This window comes from Trichoderma ghanense, assembly GCF_004382785.1.
Source record: "Trichoderma ghanense strain CCMA-1212 chromosome Unknown scaffold_3, whole genome shotgun sequence".
In the NCBI taxonomy this organism is placed as follows: domain Eukaryota; kingdom Fungi; phylum Ascomycota; class Sordariomycetes; order Hypocreales; family Hypocreaceae; genus Trichoderma; species Trichoderma ghanense.
The window spans coordinates 2195582-2220335 of NW_027395666.1; the positions used below are offsets into that span (position 1 = coordinate 2195582).

The 24754-nt window shown below is 54.6% G+C and overlaps 10 protein-coding genes across 10 annotated transcripts; 7 read left to right on the top strand and 3 right to left on the bottom strand.

Annotated features, from left to right (window-relative positions):
* Positions 1-476: 476 nt before the first annotated feature.
* Positions 477-4092, top strand: CCMA1212_004065 (uncharacterized protein; the record flags this gene model as incomplete). The annotated part of the gene is made up of 2 exons (XM_073701384.1): positions 477-533; positions 595-4092. 2 exons carry the CDS (start codon positions 477-479, stop codon positions 4090-4092), a joined length of 3555 nt encoding a protein of 1184 aa, XP_073560664.1.
* Positions 4093-5776: 1684 nt separating this feature from the next.
* CCMA1212_004066 (uncharacterized protein) lies at positions 5777-7070 on the top strand (the record flags this gene model as incomplete). The annotated part of the gene is made up of 2 exons (XM_073701385.1): positions 5777-6431; positions 6637-7070. The coding sequence occupies 2 exons, from the start codon at positions 5777-5779 to the stop codon at positions 7068-7070; spliced, it is 1089 nt and encodes a 362-aa protein (XP_073560662.1).
* A 229-nt stretch (positions 7071-7299) lies between these two features.
* CCMA1212_004067 (uncharacterized protein) lies at positions 7300-7567 on the top strand (the record flags this gene model as incomplete). The annotated part of the gene is given in 2 exon segments (XM_073701386.1): positions 7300-7303; positions 7317-7567. 2 exon segments carry the CDS (start codon positions 7300-7302, stop codon positions 7565-7567), a joined length of 255 nt encoding a protein of 84 aa, XP_073560255.1.
* A 1442-nt stretch (positions 7568-9009) lies between these two features.
* CCMA1212_004068 (uncharacterized protein) lies at positions 9010-9564 on the bottom strand (the record flags this gene model as incomplete). Its single annotated transcript, XM_073701387.1, has 2 exons — positions 9010-9070; positions 9350-9564. 2 exons carry the CDS (start codon positions 9562-9564, stop codon positions 9010-9012), a joined length of 276 nt encoding a protein of 91 aa, XP_073560667.1.
* Positions 9512-11576, top strand: CCMA1212_004069 (putative mitochondrial chaperone BCS1-B; the record flags this gene model as incomplete). The annotated part of the gene is made up of 3 exons (XM_073701388.1): positions 9512-10114; positions 10182-10344; positions 10405-11576. The coding sequence occupies 3 exons, from the start codon at positions 9512-9514 to the stop codon at positions 11574-11576; spliced, it is 1938 nt and encodes a 645-aa protein (XP_073560668.1).
* A 529-nt stretch (positions 11577-12105) lies between these two features.
* On the top strand, positions 12106-12846 carry CCMA1212_004070 (Transport protein particle subunit trs31; the record flags this gene model as incomplete). Its single annotated transcript, XM_073701389.1, has 2 exons — positions 12106-12305; positions 12405-12846. 2 exons carry the CDS (start codon positions 12106-12108, stop codon positions 12844-12846), a joined length of 642 nt encoding a protein of 213 aa, XP_073560152.1.
* A 345-nt stretch (positions 12847-13191) lies between these two features.
* Positions 13192-13584, bottom strand: CCMA1212_004071 (uncharacterized protein; the record flags this gene model as incomplete). The annotated part of the gene is made up of 2 exons (XM_073701390.1): positions 13192-13503; positions 13582-13584. The coding sequence occupies 2 exons, from the start codon at positions 13582-13584 to the stop codon at positions 13192-13194; spliced, it is 315 nt and encodes a 104-aa protein (XP_073560151.1).
* A 1114-nt stretch (positions 13585-14698) lies between these two features.
* Positions 14699-18997, top strand: CCMA1212_004072 (uncharacterized protein; the record flags this gene model as incomplete). The annotated part of the gene is made up of 4 exons (XM_073701391.1): positions 14699-14937; positions 15009-18036; positions 18134-18463; positions 18533-18997. The coding sequence occupies 4 exons, from the start codon at positions 14699-14701 to the stop codon at positions 18995-18997; spliced, it is 4062 nt and encodes a 1353-aa protein (XP_073560154.1).
* Positions 18998-21824: 2827 nt separating this feature from the next.
* CCMA1212_004073 (uncharacterized protein) lies at positions 21825-22004 on the top strand (the record flags this gene model as incomplete). Its single annotated transcript, XM_073701392.1, has 1 exon — positions 21825-22004. The coding sequence occupies one exon, from the start codon at positions 21825-21827 to the stop codon at positions 22002-22004; it is 180 nt and encodes a 59-aa protein (XP_073560153.1).
* Positions 22005-23239: 1235 nt separating this feature from the next.
* CCMA1212_004074 (tRNA dimethylallyltransferase) lies at positions 23240-24671 on the bottom strand (the record flags this gene model as incomplete). Its single annotated transcript, XM_073701393.1, has 2 exons — positions 23240-24535; positions 24600-24671. The coding sequence occupies 2 exons, from the start codon at positions 24669-24671 to the stop codon at positions 23240-23242; spliced, it is 1368 nt and encodes a 455-aa protein (XP_073560156.1).
* Positions 24672-24754: the final 83 nt, after the last annotated feature.

The following is a 24754-nucleotide window of genomic DNA, read 5'->3' on the forward strand; positions in this document are numbered from 1 at the left end:
TATGACATAGATCATCCGCACCCTCTAAGAACACGCAAGCACCAGCCTCAAAGCCAAAAGCTTGACCACCACAGCAGCTGCAGGAGAGGCCCCCTTTTCCCTTGCGCTCTTTGTCGTCTATCAGAGGGGATTCATGCCTCAGCTGTTCTGCGAACCATTTGGCTGCGCCAGCGATGCTCTTGTGTTGCATCTCACGCTCGACTCCGTCTGAATAGTCCCACGTCCGGCCTCGTCACCGCGATCTCAATCCGCCCCTCCATAATCCCCCCNNNNCCCCCCCCTTTCGGACCGCACCGATTCTCACCGGGCACGCGAGGACTCGACGCTTTCTTCGCCTCTCGATCCCTCTCCATTCGCTTGTTCTCCAGCTCCCCGAGACACTTGTTCCACCTCTTGGTGCGCGTATGGTCTTCTAGAGGAACGAAAGCCGTGGGTGTAATGGGTGATTTTGCCCAGAACCCCACCGATCAGAAATCATGTCTTCCCCCAACATAGAGCAGACAGAAGGCAGCGGGCCTGATGGCTCTTCCATCGTGAGTTGTCTCCAGTAACAGGAGGCGGTCTAGGATACTGATAGCTTGTCGTTACCACCAGAGGCCCGTCTCCTCCCTCCTTGCTCGATTCGAGAATATGAACAAGGCCGGCCCGTCGCAACCCCAGCCTGCTTCCGCGCCCAGTGCTGCCCCGGTGCCCCCTCAGTCGCGCAACGCCTCGCCAGGGCCAAAGCCGGAACGACTGAAGAGCCTCAAGCCGGCGCATGAGACCCCGATCGCTCCCGCTAAACCGCCGAACCTGAAAGATCGAGCCGTTGCAACGGCTTCTCCAGTAAACCGGGATCGGGGGCCCCCAGCGCCACCGCCTCCTCTCTCTACGCGGCCGCCGCCTGCTGTGACAAAACCCCCAGTGCCTCTTCACCCGCCTGCAGTTACGGTTCAGCCTCCACAGTCGCCCCCTAAAGCCGCGCTGAATAGCCTTCCGGGGGAGCAGTCGCCGTTCCTCGACCCCGTCGCCGTATCTCCTGCCACGTCGAGCCGGTCCCCTACGCCGCTTAGAATCCCAAGTCGACCGCTCACTCCGACTGGCAGTGGTGGTGGTAGTGGTAGTGCGACGCCGCGGTCTCCAAAGCAAGGGGCTTCGAAGGCTCCATCGCCGCCGCCTCCTAGGCGATCAGGTGAGCTGAAGCGCGAGAAGGAATGGAAACCAGCGCCGCCACCGCCGCCTGCCCCGCGATCAGAGAGGACATTGATGAGGGCAAATACCGTGATGGAGACGAGAGGCAGACCGGCGACGAAGCGAGCCAATCGTTCTCAGGAGTCGTCTCCTTTCGACGCCGACTCGAGAAACCCCGAGCCCAAGTTTGGAGACAACCCCCCTGAGCTGCCCATGCGACCGAAGCCACAGCAACAGAGCGATGCGCCAAGTAGGACAAAGCAGCTTGCGGGAGCATTTGAACAACCAGCCACAGCCCTCCGCCCTTCCATGTCTGTGCGGAAACCAGCGCGGGAGGGAGAGCTCAATGGCTTTGCCAGGGCTCCCATCACCCCTCAACTGACCGGCGACGCTCGCCCTGCCTTGCCGGCAAGGCCCCAAACCACCGACATCCCCCCTCACCCACCAGCAAATAACGGAATGAAGCCACCCCCGAAACCTCCGCGGCCAGCGGGGCCCAGCAGCACGCAGACTGTTGCCCCTTCATCTGTTTCCCAACCACAGCTTCCAGCATCGAATGCGAATCGAGTCGTTTCCAATCCGCTGGCGCAACAAGGACAGTTGACGGCACAAGGACGTACCAAGACAATGGACATTGGAGTAGCAGAACATGCCGTTTCGGATGCTCGCACCTCTTCAGCACCGGCCGCAGCCCCAATAGTAAAGCAGTCCCCAGCGCCCATCGCAACTGAGGGGTTTGTACCAAGATCTGAACCCCCAGCTCAAATCACGACCTACCCCGACAGCTCGAGCATCAACCGGCGACCTCCCTATATCAAAAAGGGTTGCTACGACATCCAGCCAAAGTATGATCCTCGCATCTTCGACGTCTGCGGGCAGTATGTCTGCACCACCGGCCCCTTGACTCGAGTATTCAGCCTTCGCGACGGAGAACAGCTCGTCAGTCTGGCGCATACGGAGGGTGTCAAGGCCACCGCTGTGTCTTTCAAGCCCTGTGCGGATCCTGATCATGAAGGCTCTAGGGTGTGGATCGGAACTAACCTAGGAGAGATTATGGAGATTGAGGTGCCGACACAACGCATACTGATTTGCAAAGCGGGTGTTCATGGGAAGTCGGAAGTCACCAGAATATATCGACATCTGAACGAGATGTGGACTGCTGACGAAGGCGGCAATCTCCACGTCTGGGGCCCCGACGCCGATGGAGAGCCAAACCTGAACAACTACCCGCACCAGAGTTTCAAGATACCAAAGGGAGAAACTTTCTCAATGGTAGTCGGGGATGAGCTCTGGCAAGCGACTGGAAAGCAGCTACGGGTGTTTGCTCCCACGCGAGACAACCGCACCCCGTTCCAGGTCCTGGTCAGACCAGTCACGGTGGAGGGAGCTGGGGATATCACCTCGGGAACATTGCTGAAGAGCTACCCCGGCAAAGTTTTCCTGGGGCATGCTGACGGGAAGATCAGCATCTTCTCTACATCCGACTATTCTTGCAAGACGATCGTCAACGTCACGACCTGGAAAATCAATACACTCGCCGGCGCTGGCCAGTACCTATGGGCAGGGTACAACACTGGAAAAGTGTGCGTCTACGACGTTGCTCAGACACCGTGGGTGGTGTTGAAAGAATGGCAGGCGCATGAAAACACCGTTCTCAAGTTGAAGGTGGATTTCGCCAGCGCGTATCAGTTGGATCAATTGCAAGTCGTCTCTCTAGGTGCAGATAGTCGGATCAAGGTGTGGGACGGCTTGTTGCAGGACGACTGGCTCGAAGACGAGATGAAGTCGAAGGACACGACATATTGCGACTTTGAAGAGATCAAGGCGCTGATCTTTACGTGGAATGCCGGTGCTTCCACGCCCCATAGTCTCCGGTACTCTGATGGCGACGCCACCTTTTTCCAGAACCTCTTGCAATCGAGCGGCTCTCCTGACATCTTGGTGTTTGGTTTCCAGGAGCTGGTGGACTTGGAGGACAAGAAAGCCACCGCCAAGCGGCTGCTCAAATCCAAGAAGAAGGAGGGCCCGGATCAGGAGCGAATGAGCCACCAATACCGGGACTGGCGGGACTTTCTGATCAAGACGTTGGACGACTACATGCCGGCAGATCACTTGTATCATCTCCTCCACACGGCACCCATGGTGGGACTCTTTACTTGCGTGTTCGTCAAGTCATCACTGGGGGGCAGAATCACGCAAGTCAGGGGCGCAGAGGTGAAGCGAGGCATGGGAGGTCTGCATGGCAACAAGGGCGCAGTTGCTATTCGGTTCCAGGTGGACGATACGTCGCTCTGCTTCGTCAACTGCCATCTGGCAGCCGGCCAAACGCAGGCCAGCTCCCGGCATAACGATGCAGCAGCCATTCTCGAGGCCAGCCTGTTCCCAGAGGAGCGTGATTCCGAGGTTCGGATCAATACATTTAGCGGTGGTGGAGACGGCTCCCTGATTCTCGACCACGAGCTTTGCATTCTCAACGGCGATCTCAACTACCGCATCGACACCATGTCACGAGACACGGTCGTCAAGGCCGTCGAGCAAAACAACCTGGCCAAGCTTCTCGAGCGGGACCAGCTGCTTGTTGCGCGCCGCCGCAACCCAGCTCTACGACTGCGAGCATTCGAAGAACTGCCCATTACCTTTGCGCCGACGTACAAGTACGATGTGGGAACCGACACGTACGACACCAGTGAGAAGCGAAGGAGCCCCGCGTGGTGTGATCGTTTACTGTTCCGAGGACGCGGTAGAGTACAGCAATTAGACTATAGACGACATGAGGTGAGGGTGAGTGATCACCGGCCGGTCACGGGAGATTTCCGACTCTGGGTCAAGAAGATTCGACCCAAGGACCGGGCGGCAGCGTGGATGCAGTGCCAGCAAGGGTTCGAAGACGTGCGGCAAAAGGAGTTGGCAGAGGACAAGTGAGTGGTTCCAGATACGACACGCAAGCGCAACGTTTACTGACCCGAGATGAAATTAGACTATATTACCTGACAGAAATCTGCGGATTCGACGCGGCGACGAGCCGGCAACTAATACAAGAAAGAGCATCGCGGAGACCATAAAGAGGCCCCAGCAGAAGCAGGGCAGGGTACTAATTTGGATTCCCTTTCATCCATGTGACGGCGCCGGCGGGGTTGGTGGTAATTCAAGAGAAAGGTTTGGCAGAGACGAATTGCTTGAAACGATAACAAAGGGAATCGGATGCGTTCTACCTTTTCTTCCTTGGGGGTTTTCGGTTTTCCAAAGGCGCAACTCAAAAGAAAAGCGAGATTTTCATCGATGAAAGGGTTATGAGAATTTTTTTTTTTTTATATATATAGAGAGAGAGAGTCCGGGCATCACAGTATGATTTCTAGCGACTTGACTTGGGAGTGTTGTGTGTTCCGGAAAGGAGCATCGGGTGGGAGAATCGATGGATTTAATTTGGCTTTACGTGAAATTTAGGGGTTATGGTGTACTTTGAGGTAGACGAGGTAGACGAGGTATATATAGGTTCTCTTTTCTTTGCCTTTGTATTTGATTCCAAGAAGTATAAGTTGAAACCAGGACTTATGTTCTCATGAAGTTGGTGATATATTGGCCTCTACGGATAGCTAATTAGAGTATTCGGCAGTTCGTGGCTTAGTAGCTTTCTGGCTTCATAGCCATCTACCTCATGTTACGGCGGGAGAGCTTCATCATTAAGACTGAGGTAAAGAATGATCTCATTCAGATATGAATATGGTACCTGGAAAGAGACATGGACACGGTGACTATTGGAGAGTTCTGTTGTGCCCCCTCGCAGGGTAGCACAATCTGTTGTATTCGCGAAGAGTAGGACAGAGAGAGAGAGAGAGAGAGAGGCCGATCCTTCGGTTTTTTGTGTTAAGGCTCTTGTCGAAGAAATGCAATGCATCGAATGCAATGCACATTAGATGAGACAGAGCTTTATCCGATTCATAATCATGTAGCTCGTAATCACAAGAGGAAATGATAGACGCAGCATCGATGCTGGTGAGAAAGAAGAGACGAACTCGGAGAAGTCATGGACGCAAACAAGTGCAACAGTCAGCAAAAGAAACGAATACGAAACAGAAGGGGGAAAGAGCTGGAAATTGGATCTTTCGGGGCGGTCGGGTTCCGGGACGCATCATTATCTTAGCAGCAGGAGCAGCAGCCAGCTTATGTCAATAGCAGCCCGCTATAATCAATCTTAAAAAACCTCGGGCTTCCTGTCCTTTCATTTTCACTCTCATTTCGTTCACGTCAATCGTTGATTCTTCTTTCGAGAGATTTACCATTCACTTTGTTCTTTAGAGACCATAATTGCGATTTGAAGGGCGCTTCGGTGTTCTTCTCGTTGACACGCCGAGAAAGGAGGCGGCCAGCAAATAATACCAAACGCTTGAGGGAAAAAAAGGGGCGGAAAGGCTCTCGTCTCTCATTGGCGATAACGGCCTTCCTTCATCGGCGGTTCGACTTCACCCACCTCAACTCCCTTCATCGACTGGCGGCTGCGCGCAAGGAAATCTGGTTTCTTTCGCGAATCACACGACTATCATCTTATCAAACCCATTGCTTTTCATCGTTTCACAGGATAAAAAGGTGAAAAAAAAAAACGGACACAATGGCTGCACCAACATCACCATCACAAGGCCCCAGAAAGACGCCAATCCCGGCGCCCACGCCAGACAGCAAGCCCGCGCCCCGACCAGAGCTCACGCCCGAGCAGCAGGCCAAGTACGAGGCCCTGCTGGCCAAGGCAAAGGCCTTCAGCAATGTCCAGTGCGACAAGGAAAAGGACAAGTCAGGCCCCCTGACGGACCGCGAGCGGGCGTGGCTGACGCGCGAGTGCCTGCTGCGCTACCTGCGCGCGACCAAGTGGTCCGTCGACGACGCCGCCAAGCGGCTGCTGGCGACGCTGGCCTGGCGCCGCGAGTACGGCATCGACGACTTCGCGCCCGAGCACATCTCGCCCGAGCAGGAGACGGGCAAGCAGATCATCCTCGGCTTCGACCGCCAGGGCAGGCCCTGCCAGTACCTCAACCCGGGCCGCCAGAACACGGACAGCAGCCCCCGCCAGATCCAGCACCTCTTCTACATGGTCGAGCGCGTTGTTGACATGATGCCCCCCGGCGTCGAGATGCTCAGCCTCATGATCAACTTCAAGCCCAGCAAGCAGCGCCAGAACACCAGCGTGCCCGTGTCCACGGCCAGGGAGGTGTTGCACATCCTGCAGAACCACTATCCCGAGAGGCTGGGCAAGGCGCTCATTATCAATGGTGAGTCTTCTTCATGCAGTGTGTTTGTGTGCGTGTGCGTGTGCGTGTGTGTGTTGTGTCTTGCACAACAGCAGCAACCGTCCCCCCTTTTCCTAGAGGCTGAAAGCGGATCCGCACTTCCTTTCGGCCGCTTCTAACCTTGGCATCAACCGGATTACGAGAACCAAAAGAGCTTCGACTAACGCAAATCTCCTAATTTGTGCAGTGCCGTGGCTCGTCCAGGGCTTCTTCAAAATCATCACCCCCTTCATTGACCCCGTCACGAGGGAGAAGCTCAAGTTCAACGAGGACATGAAGCAGTATGTGCCAGCCGAGCAGCTGTGGAGCTCCGACTGGAACGGCGACCTGGACTTTGAGTACGATCACGAGACGTACTGGCCGGCCCTCAACGAGCTGTGCAAGCAGAAGAGGGAGCAGCGGCTGGCGCGATGGGCGGCTGCCGGCAAGCTCGTGGGCGAATCGGAGGACTATCTCTCAGGCGGCACCGACGTGAGCGTCACGGGTTTCAAGTACGCGGCCAACAACGACGACAAGGGCGTCGCGGACAAGCCTCAGGAAGAGGAGCCAGAGACGAGTGTGTTGGCAGAGAAGCTAGCCGAGGCGAAGCTCGAGGAGCAGACGGCAGAGGCTCAGGCATAAACGCCGGAAGCTTCCTTCCCCCTCTTTCCGGTCGGTGAGACCAGCGGTCAGGATTGCCTAGAAGAGATGAAGCACTCCGGCTAGACGAAGAGGTGTCCGTTAGACGTGCCATGCCGGCTTGATTCTGAACCGTCAACGTGTTTGTTTGTTTGTTGGCAGCTGGATTTCTGGGATTATCATACATACATTAGCAGCAAGGTAGTATCACACATGACTGCATAATACATAGATGGGTACGGGACAGAGGACTTGCATCCCCTTGCGCGCGTTACAGGGCGTCTACACACGTACACACACACTTACTCGCGCATACAATTGGGCACGATTCGTTCACCAGCCAAGGCAATCCGGGGTGTGTTGAGAGGCAGGCTGAGATTAGGGCCAACGCATCGAGGCCATACCCTGCCGAGAAGCCTCAAGAGTTCGGAGACTGCATGTTGACGCACATGCATACGATCACCGGTACCGTAGTTGTCCGCATGGAAAGTATCTGCTAGTCAGTTCCGGTGGGCATCGGGAGGGCGTTTGCCAGATGCCATTGGCACCCTGTCGTACCATAGGCCAACGAAGGATTGCCGTTCGGGCGCGCGTGTAATGCGATTCGCTGATCCAAGATCTCGGGTTTACCAGGTTCTGACTGCAAGTGGCAAATGTAAAGTAGCCAAGCACTCCTACCCGTTCGCGTTCCTGAACGATGCGTTCGAGGGAATTCCGTCTTGTCTGCTGGTTGAGCAAAGCTCGCATATCAACAAGCATCATCTAGACGCCCAACAGACGTGTTCAGCATCACTCAATCATCATCACTGACGCCAACCTTACTTACATGGCGGGGCTCGCATGAGCCGCAACGGGCTAAGGTGCGTCCAATATGTATGTTGTATGTAGGTCGGGTGTTGGGTCGGCTCACATCTAGACGACATTGCACAAGGCTCAAATCAAGAGACGCCGCATTGCAAACGCGCGGCATGAAGACCTGACCCGAGGTGGTACAAAGACGGTCAGACACAATGTCAGCTCTTCACTGACTCGATTTGCCGGCGTGACCACTGCTGCGCGGGTCTTGCGGTGTTGTGTTGCGTTGCGTTTCGTTTGCGTTGGGCGATACCGAACGGCATGGCGAGAAAAGCAAGCACAGCGAGCCGCCGCTTGCCTCGATGTGATACCAAGTAGGCATGAGACCCTTGGCAAGGGCCAAGCTTAGAGGTTTCGTTTCGTCGTGGTACCTATGCATAGACGGGTACTGTATGAATCGCTTGCGCAGCATAGGAGTCGTCCGTCCCGTGTAGCGCTGACTGCAAACGCAGCGACGCCCAACAGGTCTGAAGACTCCCCTGGCCAGGGCCTCCTAACCCAACTTGGCCTATATCCGCCCGTTGGCGGAGCATCGCCATGGGCCAAAGATTGCAGCTGCTGAAGAGTTCAACCCATTCAGCTCTCAATTCAGGCAGGATTTGGCTGCGGAACGGGAGGCGAAGATGACGACGCGCAACTAGCGATAGCTAGTTCACGGCCACCATCCGCGCCTGGGCGTTTGTAAAGGCGGCTAAGCGCCACTCGGAGACAGGCAAAGCGCCGTCATGCTGCATATTGAGATCCGGTAGGGCTTATTTGGGACCTCTCCGAGCCTGTTCGCTCGAGTATTATGCCTTCCCGAGCCGGGGGGGCCTCGTGCTCTGTCTTCTCGGTCTCGCCCCCTCCTGTCCTAGCTGCCGTTTGAAGGTTGACTTAGCTTATGCTCTCGTCGCCACCCGTAGGCAGAAGTTGATCTTCTCGAGCGCTGTGAAACACGAAGCCATCATCTTGTCGTCTGAACTTTTGGAATAAGGCAACGGGAAACGAGAGCAAGGACGACGTTGGGCGTTTATGTGAGAAGCAATGGGCAGAGCCGCGGTCATGTTGGCTGGTCCCAACCGTAATGACAATAGGTCGGTTCAAGTAATCACATATACCATGCATCTTGGTCGATCTGGGGGCCACCCTCCTTCCTGGTGGCGTCAGACCTGAATCGTCGTGTAAGTGATCGTAAATCCGTCGGACAAGCCAGCGCTGGCGTAGGGCCACTTTTCCCTGCGTTCGAACCCGTCTCCAAAATTGTCGAGACGCCTTTATGTTCTCTTACAAGATTAGCCCATGTGTTCTTAGTATGTATACCCGGCAACCGAGTTGCCATCTTGCCATGCTTAAATAACCCTGGCTGCTGCTGCCTTTGAGTTCAGCTTGTGTGAGCAGATCTTCACGGCGAAGTGACTCTGAGTCCTCTTCCTGGATGACCTACTCACCTGTACCGCATTGGAGGCTGTGAATCTTGCGGCTGCGGAGGAAGTTTTCCGTTTATTCCGATCCTGGCGTGGCTTTCATCTCTTTCGCACGAGATATCTGGTTGCTCTTCGCTGTTCTCGCCGTCCTCCAAACATCCATCCCACTCGGCACCAACGTTGACCATGGCGCTTGGGTCCATCGTTGACTCCTTCAGTAGGATGAGTCTTGCGCCCATATTCAGCACTGCTGTTGCCAACGCATCTTCCTTCAATGCGTCATCCTTCACTTCTACCGTCGCGGCTGAGAATGGTGAGGGCGGGAGCAGCAATTCGAATATCCCGTTCTCGGCTGGCGGCATAATGGATACCATTCTCACCACTACCAGCCATGCCTCGCCCCTCGCTCAACTTCTTCACTTCATTTATAGGCTCCTGGGTACACAGTTCGGCCTTGATCCGTCAATGATGCTGGCCGTCTTGGGATTCATCTGGGGTGCATTCAAACTCGGATCGCAGATTCACGAGTCCATCCGGCGATTTCTGGACGATTATCTCATGTGCGCCATGTACATCTCTGAAGATGACCATATATATTCGCACTTGATGAAATGGCTCTCTCACCAGCCAAGCATCAAGAACAGCCAATACCTCATGGCCCAGACTGTTTGGAAGAGTGCCTGGGAGGAAGAAGAAGAGCTGGAAGGTGTCATGTCCTGGACGGATGGTGGCGAAGTTGACGGTGGCAATAGAGTGTACCTGAACTTTGCCAACCATGCAGCCAGATCGGTACGTATTTGCCCTTCCTTTGGCGATGATGTGAGCTGATTGAAAATACCTGGATTCCTGCGTGCAGAGTCCAAGGTTTGTTCCTGCTATGGGGTCGACATCATTCTGGCACAAGGGGACGTATTTCCGCGTGCTTCGGAAAAAGGAATCGTTCGTCAGCACTCGTTCTTGGGGAGGCCCAATGAAGGATCTCGAGGAAGTCAAGATCTCGTGCTTCGGTCGTTCAATAGGTGAGTACACCAGGTCCATTGTTCTTATTGGTCGGACACGACTGACGACGCTTTCTGCAGATCCAATCAAGCAGCTGCTTTCGGATGCCAAAGCTCTGTACTATAACGACACTCGTCAAAAGACGACCATATATCGCCCCAGGGTCAAGGAGCAACGGAGGGACCATAACATGTGGCAGCAAGTGGCACGACGCCCTGTAAGGCCCATGTCCACGGTTGTGCTCGACTCGAGCGAGAAGCATGACATCCTTGCCGACATCAACGAGTACTTGCACCCTTGGACACCGCGATGGTATGCGTCTCGTGGCATTCCGTTGAGGAGAGGCTATCTCTTTCACGGGCCTCCAGGCACCGGGAAAACAAGCTTCTCCTTTGCATTGGCGGGCGTGTTTGGCATCGACATTTACGTCATTAGCCTTCAGGACGCCGGCGTCAACGAAGAGGACCTGGCAACGTTGTTCACTAAACTGCCACGAAGGTGCATCGTCCTCCTTGAGGATATTGACACTGCGGGGCTGCGGCGCGACCTCAGCTCGGAGAGCGAGAATCCGACAGAGGGCAAGAAGGAGGATGACAAGGACCAGAAGGACGGAAAAAAGAAACACAAGAGTAAAGCCGATTCCAGTGACGGTGAGTCGGACAGCGAAGTGGAGGTCAAACCTAAGAAGAGAGGACCGAGAAAGAAAGATGGCGGCAGGAAAGTCCCCTTGGCTCTGGATGGCATATCCTTATCGGGCCTGCTCAATGCCATCGACGGTGTTGCATCCCACGAAGGCCGTGTCCTGATCATGACGACCAATAAACCAGAGGCTCTTGACGAGGCCTTGATCCGCCCAGGCAGAGTAGACGTCCAAGTTCGATTCAGCAATGCCAGCAGCATTCAGGCTGGCGAATTATTCCATCGGATGTACGAGACATCTCGCCAAGAGGAACCCACCAAGGCAGCAAACAGGGCAGCAAAGGTGGAGGAGGTGGCAGAGAAGTCGAACGAACACCCAGCTGCGAAGCACGATACCGAGGAGTTGGATGGAATCACCGCTGAAGAGATGAAGACAATTGCAGCAGAGTTTGGTCGCCGGATCCCAGAAGGTGTTTTATCGCCTGCAGAGATCCAGGGGTTCCTCCTCAAGCGCAAGAAGCATCCGCGCCGAGCCTTGGAGGAGGTGTCAGAATGGGTCACAGCGACACTGCGGCAGAAAGAAGCGAACTCGAAGGTATTGACCGTGCAATGACATGTATCAGGCCTGATTCGAAAAGCTTTGATGCCGCCATGGAGAAGACTTGACGTTGGTGCATTGATCATGGTCGTTTCGGTGGTTTCCAGTCGTGGGCTTCTTGATAGAGGTGGTGTATATGTTCTGCATGTTTCTTGCATACGCGGTTTTTTAATTGGTCTTTCTATTCTCAACGGTGGTATCATAGAACCATATTGGTTGAATTGTTGAATTGAAAGATTATCTTGTGAGATTTGTGGAAGCGTGAAATTGAAATTTGCTCTCTAGGAAATAAGGGAAGTTCGTGAAAGCTGGAACATTTGGAAGGCAGCTCCGACGGCGGGTAGGTACGTCCACGCATGTACTTTCCCACAGTCAGCAGCCAACCCCACGTTCAAGAGCTTCAACTCCTAAGAGAACTTGGCTTGTACTTTGTACATACATCATCATCTCGCTGCCGCAACTCCTCCTCTTTCGCCCAACAAACGCCTCTATATCGCATTGACGACGGACAGCAATGCGCCGCTATTGCGCACGGTAATTCGCCATGTCGTCACTACCCTCAAGCGCCTCCACGGGCAAGGAGTCCGGCCTGCGCGTGCCCAGCAATGGCAAGACCATCTACCACCGCCCCATCAATCGCACCAAGACGTCGGAGCTGAGCCAGGCCAGCTTTGCCTTTCTGTTCTCCGAGATGGTTGCATATGCGCAGAAGCGCGTAAAGGGGATCCAGGAGCTCGAGCACAGGTTCGTCTATCTGCCCGCCTACTCGCGTCGCTCTTTCTGTTCTGTGATCCCCAACCTAGGTTCTGGAATTGCGAACTGACGTACCGTGCGATCCTCCAGACTCAATATCCAGGGCCACTCCATCGGCATCAAGCTTCTCGATCTTCTCCTCTACCGTGAGCCCCCGCGCACGCAGTTGCGACCGCAGAACATCGTTGCCCTCCTCCACTTCATCAAGCAGAACGTATGGCTGCACCTCTTCGGCAGGCAAGCCGACAGGCTGGAAAAGTCAACGGACGCCGAAAAGCCCGACGAGTACATGATCATCGACAACGAACCGCTTGTCAACCAGTACATTAGCGTGCCGCGGGAGATGAGCCAGCTGAACTGCGCAGCCTTTGTGGCAGGGGTGGTGGAAGGGGTGTGTGATGGTGCGGATTTTCCTGCACGAGTGACGGCGCACACGGTTGGAGAAGGCGAGATGTGGCCTGGAAAGACGGTATTTTTGGTCAAATTCAGAAGTGAGGTGGTGGAAAGAGAGGCTTTTTTGGCAAAGAGCTGATTCATCATGCGAGATGATGCTTGATTGGGATGATGGAGTTGGGAGAAGGCCTTATGTACATGGGACGGAGTTTTGGAGTTGAGGTTAACAATGTCAGCCACTGTTTGTTTACTGGATATGCCGGTCGAAGGCTATTTCACGGTATATTCGAGATTTGGCGTTTACGTAGGTATAAACGATGGGTATGATAAGGAAAAGAGACGTAAATGACTATCATTAGTACCGTAGTGACATGCAGCTGAAGGGATGCCCGTCCACCGTAACACCGTCATGAAGTTTTGGCTCCTGCCAAGAAAAGCATAAACACAATCCGCTCATATCCCTCTACAGCAGATGAAGAGTCGTTTATCGCGGAAGACCCTTCTGCATTTTGCTAGGTCCCGCAGCCTTGCTCTCCGGTCCGGGACCCTTCCTCATCAGATCGGACAGGCCCAGGTCCTTCCACGCGGGCTCCTTGACACGCTGTGTGGCGCGCTGGATCCCAAAGGCGGCGTGCTGATCGGGAACAACATCGTCCTCGTCCTCGGGGTTGATGGGCCGGTGCTGGGGCTGGACGTAGATTTCGTCGTCGGGGAGCTTGTCCTTGCAGAAGTCCTCGAAGAGATCCGCGTCACCGGAGCGGTGCATGTGCACGTAAGTGAAGCATGAGTCTTTGTTCTTACCGGGAAAATGCGCGTGTCAGTTGAGTTGTTGCGTTGTATAGGGGGAGCATGAGATGATTGAACACACACGCACCATGGTGTAGTATAGATGGATGATGGCTTGTCACAGCGGGGATGTTGGTCAGGACTGAGTGTTGATGTTGCTGTTGTTGTCAACGCTGGAATCTGAAGTGCAAGTTGAAGTTGACATGAATGGCCGTTGTGGGGCAGCGTGCGCAGAGCCTCAGTGCCAAACACTTCATCTGCAGGTGCACCTCTGAATGAAGGTAATTGAAGTTCACGCAAGTAGATGACGTTCGCCGAACGAAAGAAAATAATATGGTCAAGTAAAGAGCCTATTTTTGAACATTGAGATGCCTCCATGCTGGAATCCATGGTTCGTGGGCAAGGTGATTTGATTGAAGCTGAGGTCTTTGCATGACAACAGCGCCCGCCTTGATCGTTATGGACAGGTAATTGTCCAGATGTCAAGTCTTAGGCATACCCAATGGTTCAAAGCTGATAATCTCTTTTACCTGCCTTGCATACTATATCTGGTATACATGTGGCCATGGCATCTTGATATATCACAAGATGGCTTACATCAACTGTACTTCGTACTGGAGACCCTTGACAAGCCCGGATGCTGGTGCAGGTAGGTAAGCCCAGGGTTGAACGCCATGCCACTGTCCATCCGTAAACAACTTGCCCACATCTCTTGCTTCTCTCCATTACTGTAATTTTTTTTCTTTTTCCCTCAGAGAGCAGCATAATGGTCTTGTACGATTGCAAGATCTCACAATACAACTGAACGTGTTCCTTCTTTTCATTCACCAGGTCCAGGCTTGATGACTCAGCCTGCCTTCTGCATGAGGTGCAGCTCCAGTGGGGAGGCCGCTGCTCTCCTTCGGTGACGTTTTACAGGCCATCTTTGTCACCTACAGGTTCCCCCGCCTGCCTGAAGCTCGACCCCACCAACAGCCGCTCAAGCAAACAAACATCACGGCCTGTCACCAGTTCGATCTCGCATCTCCCACTTCCAGCATCGTTTCCTCCATCTTCCACCCTCAACAGATTATTCAAGCTTTAGCACTCAGCTCTTCGCCCGAACTGCTCGGATCCAGCTCCAGCATCACACGCCCGCGAGCTCCAAGTGGATGCGCTGAATCCATCACTCCCGCCCTCTGAAAGCCAGCGAGGAGCAGCTCATCATGGCTACCGCCTCTGGCGCTCAGGTCTCGCCACAGGCCATAATAGGCCATGTCCAGAAGCTGAGCGATGCGGATCCCGACTTTCGCTTCATGTCCCTCAACGACCTGCTGCAGCTGCTCACCACTGCGCGAGACGACTTCCTCCAGCACGACTACAACATTGCTGCCAGGACTGTGGATGGCATCATCAAGACGCTGGACGATCAGAATGGAGAGGTGCAGAACCTTGCCATCAAGTGGTCTGTTTGATCTCTGGATTTTGCAACTATGAATGCAGACTGGGAGTAGCTGACAATCCATGAACCTGTAGTCTCGGGCCGCTTGTTGGCAAAATCCCGACCCCCATCATTGCCCCGATGATCGATAAGCTGTCGTCGTTGAAGCTGAAGAACTCTGTGGACACCGCGGTGCCTTCGTTGGCACTGCGAGCCGTCATCACCGCGCTCCCTCGACCGATTCCGGGCATCCCAAGCTCTGTTGGTGTTCAAGAGGCATACAACGCTGTCAGCCGCGTGCTGATCCCACGGCTTATTGGGCCCGGACCTCTCACGCGCGTCCCGTCAGCACCCCGAATCAACCTCCCCCCTGTTCCGGCAGGGCTGCTTCAGGATGATAACGGCGTGAATGCAGAGGCGGTTGATGTGCTAGTCGAGGTCGTCAGATGTTTCGGACCGTTGCTACAGCAGGTCGAAGTGGAAGCAATGCAGGAAGTCGTCTTGCAGTTGTTGCAGGGGGACAAGGCTTCATCTGTGGTCAAGAAGAGGGCTGTGGTGGCTATTTCCATGCTCGCTGTCTACCTCACGGATGCGCACTTGGAGGACGTCATCAATCGCATAACAGCCGGTTTGTCCGAGCCCAACATCCCGCCCGTCACGCGTCGTCTCTACATCTCCATATTGGGCAGCATGGCTCGGTCAATCCCTCCCAGGTTCGGCGTACACCTTCCGAAGACCATGCCTTTTATTCTCGATGCCCTGTCTGAGAAGGAGCTGGAAGAGCACTTGGAAAAGATTAGCGATGGGGATGACTTGGGCCAAGAGTTCAACGAGATTCGCGAAACTGCGCTGGTCGCACTCGAGGCATTCTTGGCTTCATGCCCGCAGGAGATGCGGCCTTTTACGGACGCCACCCTCGCCTCTTGCTTGCGATATCTCAAGTATGATCCTAATTACGCGGTGGACGACGACGAGGAGATGGATGTGGATGACGAGGAAGAGGAAGACCAGGACGATGAGTTTGAAGACGACGACGGCTTCGAGGACGACGATGACGACGCAAGCTGGAAAGTTCGTCGCTGTGCCGCAAAGGCAATTTATACGCTCATTTCGACCCGTGGCAGCGGCGACTTATTGGACAATGGTGTCTTGTACAACCAGGCAGCTCCCGCTCTTGTCAAGCGTATCGAGGAGAGAGAGGAAAACGTTCGCCTGGAGGTCATCTCTGGTCTGTCATTACTCATCCGCAAGACTGGCGAAGGTCTTCACACGGTGGATCTGTCTCGTGACGAGTATGAGCCCGAGTTGGTCTCGCAGATGCCTCTCAGCCGCAAGAGGAGAAGGCAGAGTAGCGCCGGGGGATCAAGTGCTGCCAAGTTCATGGCGGGCTCCAGCATCACATCGCTTCCTGCCGAGAAGATCCCATCCCAGGGCCCACGGGCGGACCTCTCCCGCCTTACCCCCGCTATTGTCAAGGCCGCGACCAAGCAGCTGAAGGGCAAGACTGTTCCCACAAAGCAGGCCGTCATCAGCATGCTGGATGACCTGGTCTCTGTTCAGCACGGTAGTCTTGTCGAGTTTTTCCCTGAAATCATCGGCCCCATTGTCGATGCTGTCAAGACCTCGAGCACCAGCGCGATCTCGTCCTCTCTCGCGGCTGCAGGAGGCTCTGCCTCCGCGACGCCAAGCACCCTCCGCGTTGCCTCGTTGAAGCTTATAAGCGATATCGCCAAGACGCATTCGTCCTCGGTCCTGCAGCCATATCTGAGCAAGGTTGTTGCTGGTGTGGCATCGGCGGTCCACGACCGATTCTATAAAATTTCAAGCGAGGCCATTCGCACATCAGAAGAGCTTGTCAAGACCATTACTCCGCCGCGCTCGCGCAACGGTGGCGCAAAGTTCAAGGACGACCTGGACAAGCTGTACGAAGTCATCATCGACCGCGGCTCTGCCAACGACGTTGACGCAGAGGTCCGGCAGCGTGCTATTCACGCTCTTGGCGTTCTCATCTCCAGGACCTCCAGCGCGGAAGGATCCGGTCTCTTGTCGGCTGAGAAGCGCGCTGCCGCTCTGAACATTATTCAGGAGAGGCTGAAGAACGAGACGACTCGCCTTGCCGCGGTGCGCGCCGTCGATAACGTTGCGGCGTTCGCCGTGTCGCCCGACCAACTAGACCAGCAATGGATTCAAGATGTCGCCCTGGAGCTCTCCGCTCAGCTGCGCAAGGCCAATCGTTCCCTGCGAGGCTCCAGCATCCAGGCCCTCAAGCACCTTGTGCTCTCAAAAGCCACGCAGGGCAAGCTAGAACCAGCTACGATTCAGGGAATCGTATCAGCGGTGCTGCCCGCCATCAGGAACAGCGATACGCATCTCCTCGGACCGACCTTGGTCATCCTGGGCAGCATGGTGCAGGATCATGCAAGCTTGATTGTCAATGAAGAGCTGATTGGCGCGCTCTGCCAGCTGCTGAAATCCCACTTCGCCAACATCGTCCTCGATCAGCTGCTCGATCTGATCAGCCGCGTCGGCGAGAGTGGCGCCGGCGAGCCTCTCATGCAGGGCCTCCTCAAGGATGTCAGCGTCCAGGGCGACCCGATTGTCGTGGGCAAGGTGATAGGAACCCTTCTCGTGACCGGCGGCACCTCGGCGGGCGTGTCTCTCGACAGTTTCGTCACGGAGCTTCATGGTAGCACAAAGCGGGGGGACGAGGCCGGCATAAGCCTTGCTCTGGCGGTGCTGGGAGAGTCTGGGATGAGGCTGGGGGCCAAGTCGCCTCTCAAGCCTCAGTTGTTTCTGGAGCAGTTTCACTCGGAGCCAGACAAGGTGTCGCTGGCCGCTGCCATTGCGCTCGGCAGAGCCGGGTCCGGTAATGTGCCCGAGTATCTGCCAGTGATTCTCAAGACGATGGAGAGCGGAGGCAACACGCAATACTTGCTGATTCAGTCCATCAAGGAGATTCTGCAGTCGATCCCGGCTCAATCTACCGATCTCCAGACTTATGCAACGGCAGTCTGGGACCAGCTCATTGGAGCATCGCTGAATGCTGACAACAAGATTATCTGCGCCGAGTGTGTCGGCCGCCTTGCGACCCTGGACCCGGCGACCTTTATGCCCAAACTACAGGTAAGTCTTTGGCACGAGTCGCGATGCAGAACCGACGAACCCGCCTGGGGGCCGCAAGCAAGCAAGCAAGCAAACATGTGGGCTAATGTTACGTTAGACGCTCTTGAAGGACGTGTCACCAGGGATTCGTGCCATGGCAGTGCAGGCTGTTAGGTACACTCTTCCCGAGAGCGATGAGACGTTTGATGCGATGCTACGAAACGTCCTCGTTGAGATGCTGCTGGTCATGCTGCAGGATTCCGACATGGAGATCCGACGACTGGCGATGACGACGCTGAACTCGGCAGCCCACAACAAACCGGACCTCATCTTGCCGCATCTGGGCGAACTGCTGCCGTTTGTCCTCAGCGAATCGGTGATAAAGAAGGAGCTCATTCGAGAGGTCCAGCTGGGGCCTTTCAAGCACAAGGTCGACGACGGCTTGGAAGTTCGCAAGGCAAGTAGATGGTTACACCATGGGACTCGGCTGTGCACGTTGCTAACAGGCTCGGTGCAGAGTGCGTACGAGACGCTTTACGCGCTGATGGAGACGGCCTTCACACGGATCAACAACATCGACTTTTACGACCGTGTCATTGCCGGCCTCAAGGACGACAATGACATTCGCCAGCTGTGCAATTTGATGATATCCAAGCTGATTATCATCGACCCTGACGAGACGGCCCGCCGGCTCGACTCGATTGCCGAGGCGTACCGCGGTGTGCTGTCCATCAAGCTCAAGGATAACGCCGTCAAGCAGGATGTGGAGAAGCAGGAGGAGACCAACAAGAGCATCCTGAGGGTGACGCTTCTCCTTGGGGACAAGATGAAGGCGATGACTGGAAACGCCGGGGCGGCGACCAGCAACACGGCGGCAACGGGGGCTTGGACCGCCTACTGGGAATGGGCGAACAAGGAGTTTGATCGGCAGCTAAAGAGTCTGCGGGAGGAGAGTAGCCAGCTCCACACAAGGACTCTGTGAGGGCAGAGTGGGTGTAGACGGGGCGAGCAGGCCAATGGGAGAGGGACGGACTCGGTTGAAGAGTGATGCGGTGTAACCATGGCAGTCTGCCTGCCTTACCGACACAGCCTGGCGACCCGTCCAACGATGCACGTTGGTGAAGGGGCCCAAGGCTTTACGAGGTATGGCGACAAGCAGCGGTAACACATGCTCATACCTTATGGAGCAGCATTGCAGTAGCATTGGAAGGGGGCAAAAAAGACTCATTCCTGCAGAGATATCCAGGGTCTAGTAGTTGATAGCCGCGGCCGGATATGGGTCAGCACATGTACCTAGCATACAAGTTTGCAGCATGATCATGTAACTACTTCATACGAAGCCCTTGCTATTGGGCATCCCGGCTGGTGGTGAGGTCCGCTTGGTCGCCAGGGCGAAGCCATCGGACGACGAGAGACGCTGACGAGGTGACGGAGTTGTCCCTCCTGCCTGCGACCGGGGCAGCGGCAGGGCCCGACAGGATCCATATCGTCAACGCACGAGCGCAGCAGCTGTTGCTGGGACCGAAGGGGCCGACCTGCAGCTTCGGTATGGAAGTGATGTGGCGATAGTATGTATAGCCCTTACATGTGAAGCGGACCTCGAACCCACATTGAAGTGCATACATACACAATGTACCCCATAGCGGTGATGTAGGGAGTCACAGGTCGGTGAAGCAAGGAGCTGAATACTCACGTCTGGCAAAAGGCAAGGATATCTTCTCATCAAACCAATCGATGGATCGTGATTATGTAGTGCAGTTATGTGGTGAGTAAGTGGAAAAGGTAGAAAGCGAGAGATGTGTCAGAGGCGAAGCGAGATGCGGGGAACCAACTTGCCTCTCTTATTCTGGCCATTGCAGGGTGTGTTATACGGGTACCTACCTACCGGACTAGGACAACTAGGACAATGATTTTGCTGTTGGTTGTGGTTGTTTCTGATTATCTACCTTGCGGACCATGTAGCATTATCAGGAATTGTGTGCGTGCCTCTTTTTGTCGTTGCACTTTCGGGGAAACTCCGTCTACAAGAATGTCCGCTGAAAAGTACGTTATCCCCCCCCTTCCCCCAATGCGTTGGAATGTCTGTGCTTTGCGTTTGGGGGAAGCATCGTGTTTTGCGTTTTGGGATCTCGTTGAAACCCAATTCGTAGGTACTCGAGGGAAGTGCAAAAAAAAAAAAAAAAAAAAAAAAAAAAGAGGTTGCTTGTAACGTGGTATTTCGAAGGCTTTGGATTCGTACGACGTTTTTAGTGTGTGTGCTGACGGCGTCCAAGGCATGGAGCTCGTTTCGAGCTTGTTCGTTTTCTTCTCTAGGGATCTTGGTGCTTGGGTGACGAGGTAGGTTCAACTTCCAAGTCGTTACTGGTTGCTGCGTGTGTTGATTTGGGATGATTTGCGGGATTGCCGCATCGAGAGGGCCAAGTCGAGCGGAAGGGATCATGGTTACGATTATACAACTTACTAGTAGAGCCTGGTTTGAGCTAATGAGAGGCGAAGGCATATGGGGGGCAGATCACATCACGAGGTAAAGGTGCCGGCGGCTACGGGAGGGCATATCCTTGTACGACCTACGTGAAAAGCGCGGCGCAGCGGCGGTTGTCTTGTACGACCTTGGCCTGACATTGCCGGGTTGTACAAGGACTGAGAACGGAGAATGTCATGGGATTTGCGGAGGGACTACGTAACAACGACACTTCAATACAAGAACAAGGGCTCAGGCATACGGTATCCATGCCCTGGGTAGGATAGGCAGCGGAATGCATGCTTGCTGTCTTGAATCGCCAGCACCGGGGGTGTCGGTGTATGACACAATCATGTGGAAAACGGCCAGGGCAGTGAAGACGGGGACAAATTCCAGGCACTGACTGACTTGGGCACTATTAGAGCATGGAACAAGATATACATGTGATTAGGCCAAAAAAAAAAAAAAAAAAGGGCAGATTTGGAGAGGAAAAGTGATGAAAAGTTACATGTCAACTGGCCCATATGTCGAATCCATGCTTGAATGGGTAGGCTTGCGGAGTTCTTTGGTGGCGAGCAGGGGGTGCTGATTGACTGGTGAGAGTGTGAGGAAGATAGCGGCGTCGGCTCGATGATTGATTCATCTGGAAATGACTGCTCTGTAGTTGATGGATGGATGGATTGGCTGGATAAATGCAGGTCGTGCCTTAGGAGAGAAACTAAATGGCACGACTAGAGTACTGTAGCAGTTTAGAGACATGCAATGAATGCAGCAGAGACAAGTGATTGCATTCGGAGGTGACAATATAAGAAAAAACAGAAAAAAAAGCTGGGGTCTCTGCATAATGAATGGGGCTTGGAGGAGTGGGAGTGGCTTGTCTGCCTGTCCGTGTGTCCAGCAACCCAGCCAGCCGGCGTTGCGCCCGCTTTGGATCAGTTTTATGTACCCTCCACCTTGTCACACTATTGGGGGTCGTTGTTGTTGTTGTTGTTGTTGGTTGCGGCATGTGTCTTGTCTGGATGGGGTCGAGCGGAAGGGAATCCGATGTGATGGGCCCGGCTTGTGAATGAGGTGCTAGGAAGGGTATAAGAATGAGGGTGGGCGCACGCTGGAATGGGCTTTTTGTCTTCCTGTTCCTGCTTCCACTTGTACTTCATCGCCATCTATCCATCAACGGTGGATCTCTCTCTCTGTTATATATAAATCAGATATCCTCTTCCTCACCTGTCTTGTCACCCATCAAGACACCAACATCAACACCAAACGCAGCCACTTACACACAAAACCTCAACACCACTCACACACACACACACTCTCTCTCTCTCTCTTTCTCTCTCTCACACACACAATGGCCCGACGAACCATCTACCTCGACGCCCTCAACGACGCCGCCCCCGGAAGCGACGCCCACGGCGACTCCAGCGCCATCCTCACCTTCTTCAAGGGCGTCGTGCGCGAGGCCCAGGCGTGGATCTCGCGCGGCGGACCCGGCGTCAAGGCGCCCACGATTGAGAAGCAGACCTTTTAAATCTCGTTCCCCTTCATTTGAGGCTCTGTGGAGCATGATGAAAGCTGGCTTCGCATGAGTTGAATGAAGAAGAAACAGATATACCCCAACACAGAAAAAAAGAAGAAAAACAATTGATATCCCCCATTCGACGAATGGCCTGTCTCGGCGATTTTGTCTGCTCTTCACACTTGCCCCCCTCCCTTACAACAGCAAGGCTTGCCTGATCTTGGTCTCTTCTGACGGGGCAACATAAACAAGCAACGCGGGAGACACCAGGCTGGTGCCCTTCCCATGAAGATGAAACAGCCTTTCTCTCTCTCTCTCTCTCTCTCTCTGTCTCTTTTCCCCTTTTCCTATTTGTCAGCCATCTTCTGGCCAGGAGTTTACAAGGCGCACGGTTCAGAGCTTGGGAGCTTTTTTTTCGCATCATCATGAATCATGAGCGAGGCTCGATCAGAGATATCACGATTTTCAGTCTTTTTTTCCCCCCTGTTTCAAGTTTCCCTCTCTCTGTTTGGGTTTGCAAGCATCACATCGCATCTTCCGGCACTGGAGCATCAACCTTTCTGTCGCTTCGAGAACAATCATTGAGTGGAATTTCCTGTTTGGGTGGTTGTCTAAAGCTGAGAAATGCATTCAGCGAGATTGATTTTAGGATACTCCCATACACGGCAATGGCATGGACCAGAATGAATCATCTCTTGTCTCTCTCGTATCCCAAACAACTCCAGCCCTATTGATGTGAAGTAGCAAGTAGGCGTCGGAGACCAAGGCTCCCGTGTGCCGGATGAGTCCTCCAGTGTCCCTTGCATCCTGAATGTTGCCGCGAAGTCCTTGAGGATTCAACGAATGCGACATCCATTCGGCACATGTGAGACCAAGTCAGACACGGCTGTTTCATGCGCAACATTGGGATGCTTGGCCAAGACCAGGCTCCGTACATCCCTCGTCGGCAGGAATGCATGAGCTGCAACACCAGGAGGGTCCATGCGTACCACTCTGACATCGAGAACCGGAGCAGAAGTCAAGTGGTCGACCTGCACCTCCATTCTTTCCGTACAGCTCGAGCACTGTCAAGGCACATAGCCTGATAATGGCTCTGCAATGATGCGAATACAAGTGTCGAGCCTAATCTCGTGGACCCGGTCTCTGATGATATATTGAGATGGCACGGCATGCAGTTGCAGCACATCATGTTGCCGCGGTTTGGCTCCTGGTCGTATTCGCCTAATAAGTTTTGTGTAAATGCGGTCTCAAGTAGCAAAGAGTGCGGTTACATCGGGCTCCGATGACGCTTCCGCATCAGAGCGGTCGTCTCGACTCTGATCTACCGGCACAAGCGCCAGTCTCTTCTTCTTCTTCATGACTCGCTTATGTGCGGCGCTCTTAATGTGCCTCTGCCAGGCCTGCTCCGTCACGCAGACCGTCTGGCATATCTCGCACGTCTTCTTCAACGGAGTTTCCTTGGGCGGAGGCTCACTCACTCGCGTGAGCACCTCGCGGGCCACGTCTGAGAGCTCGGTGGGCATCGGCTTGGGCTCTCCAGCGAGAAACCTGGCGGTAATCTCGGCGGCGGGCTCAACCACGTTGGTCTTGAACTGCGAGACATCGGTGCTGTCGACCAGATATAAGCTGCCAAGCGCCCCGGGGCCTTGCTCCTTCAGGCGTGGGATCTGCTTCAGCCTGATCCATCGGGTTTGGTAGTTGGCGTATCGGCGCGTTGCCGTCTTCATATCCTCTAGTCCGCTGGCCTTGAGCTTTTCGAGTTCTTCTGGGTCCTTGCCCTCTTCTTTGGCGGTCATGTATGGCTCAAACTGCTTGTATCCAATCGACTGCCATATGCCCTTTGTCATGTCCAGTATTTGTCCTTCGGCGGCCTTGCGCCGCTTCATTTCAAACAGCTCCTGGACCTCGTCCAACAGCCCAGCACCGAGCATCTTGTCCACTCGGCTGTCCAGTCTCGCAGTCAGAGTCTCCCGTTCGGAATAGACCCAGAAGAGCAGCTTCTCCCAAGGCTGGCTGGTTCCTGATTCCCGAGCGGCTGCCGCCTTGCGCTGTTCTTGCTCAGCATACAGCTCGGATGCAGGCTTGCCCGTATGCAGATATATTTCGAGTGATCGCTGGATCTTGCGTCTGTCGTTCGGGTGCCACCTCTCCGCCATGATCGGGTCAACCTTCCTCAGCTCTTCCAGCAGCACATCTGTAGGCTGCTCCAAGATGGGAAATGATAGAGACGGGTCCGCCTTGACATCATCGAGGATGACGTCTTTGAACAGGAGGGGGTCAACATAGTACTGCGTCCCTCCCACGAGAATTGGCAAGTTTCCACGGCTGCGGATTTCGCGTATAACCTTGGTGGCCTCCGTCTTGAAGGCTTCTACGTCCCACGGAGTGTCGTCCAGCGGGATGTGGCCTAGCAGATGGTGCGGGATACCGTGCCGCTCCTCCTGGCTGATTTTGTTTGTGATGATGGGCAGGCCATCGTAGAGCTGCATGGCATCAGAGTTGATGATCTCGCCCTTGAACCGCCTTGCCAGTTCTACGGCTAGCTGTGCGATGCGACGCCGTCAGAACGATGAACATCTTCTGCAGTCGGGACAGAGAGAGGCTCACCTCGGATTTACCCGTGCCTGTCGAGCCTAGGACAACCAGCAACGGTTCGGCTGGAGGTGCGTGAGCGGCCATGGTCGATACATAGCGCAGCAGTCTTGATCCCCGGCCAAGCATTCGGCAGCAGCACACCGGGTCAGTGTCTCATCCCACCAATA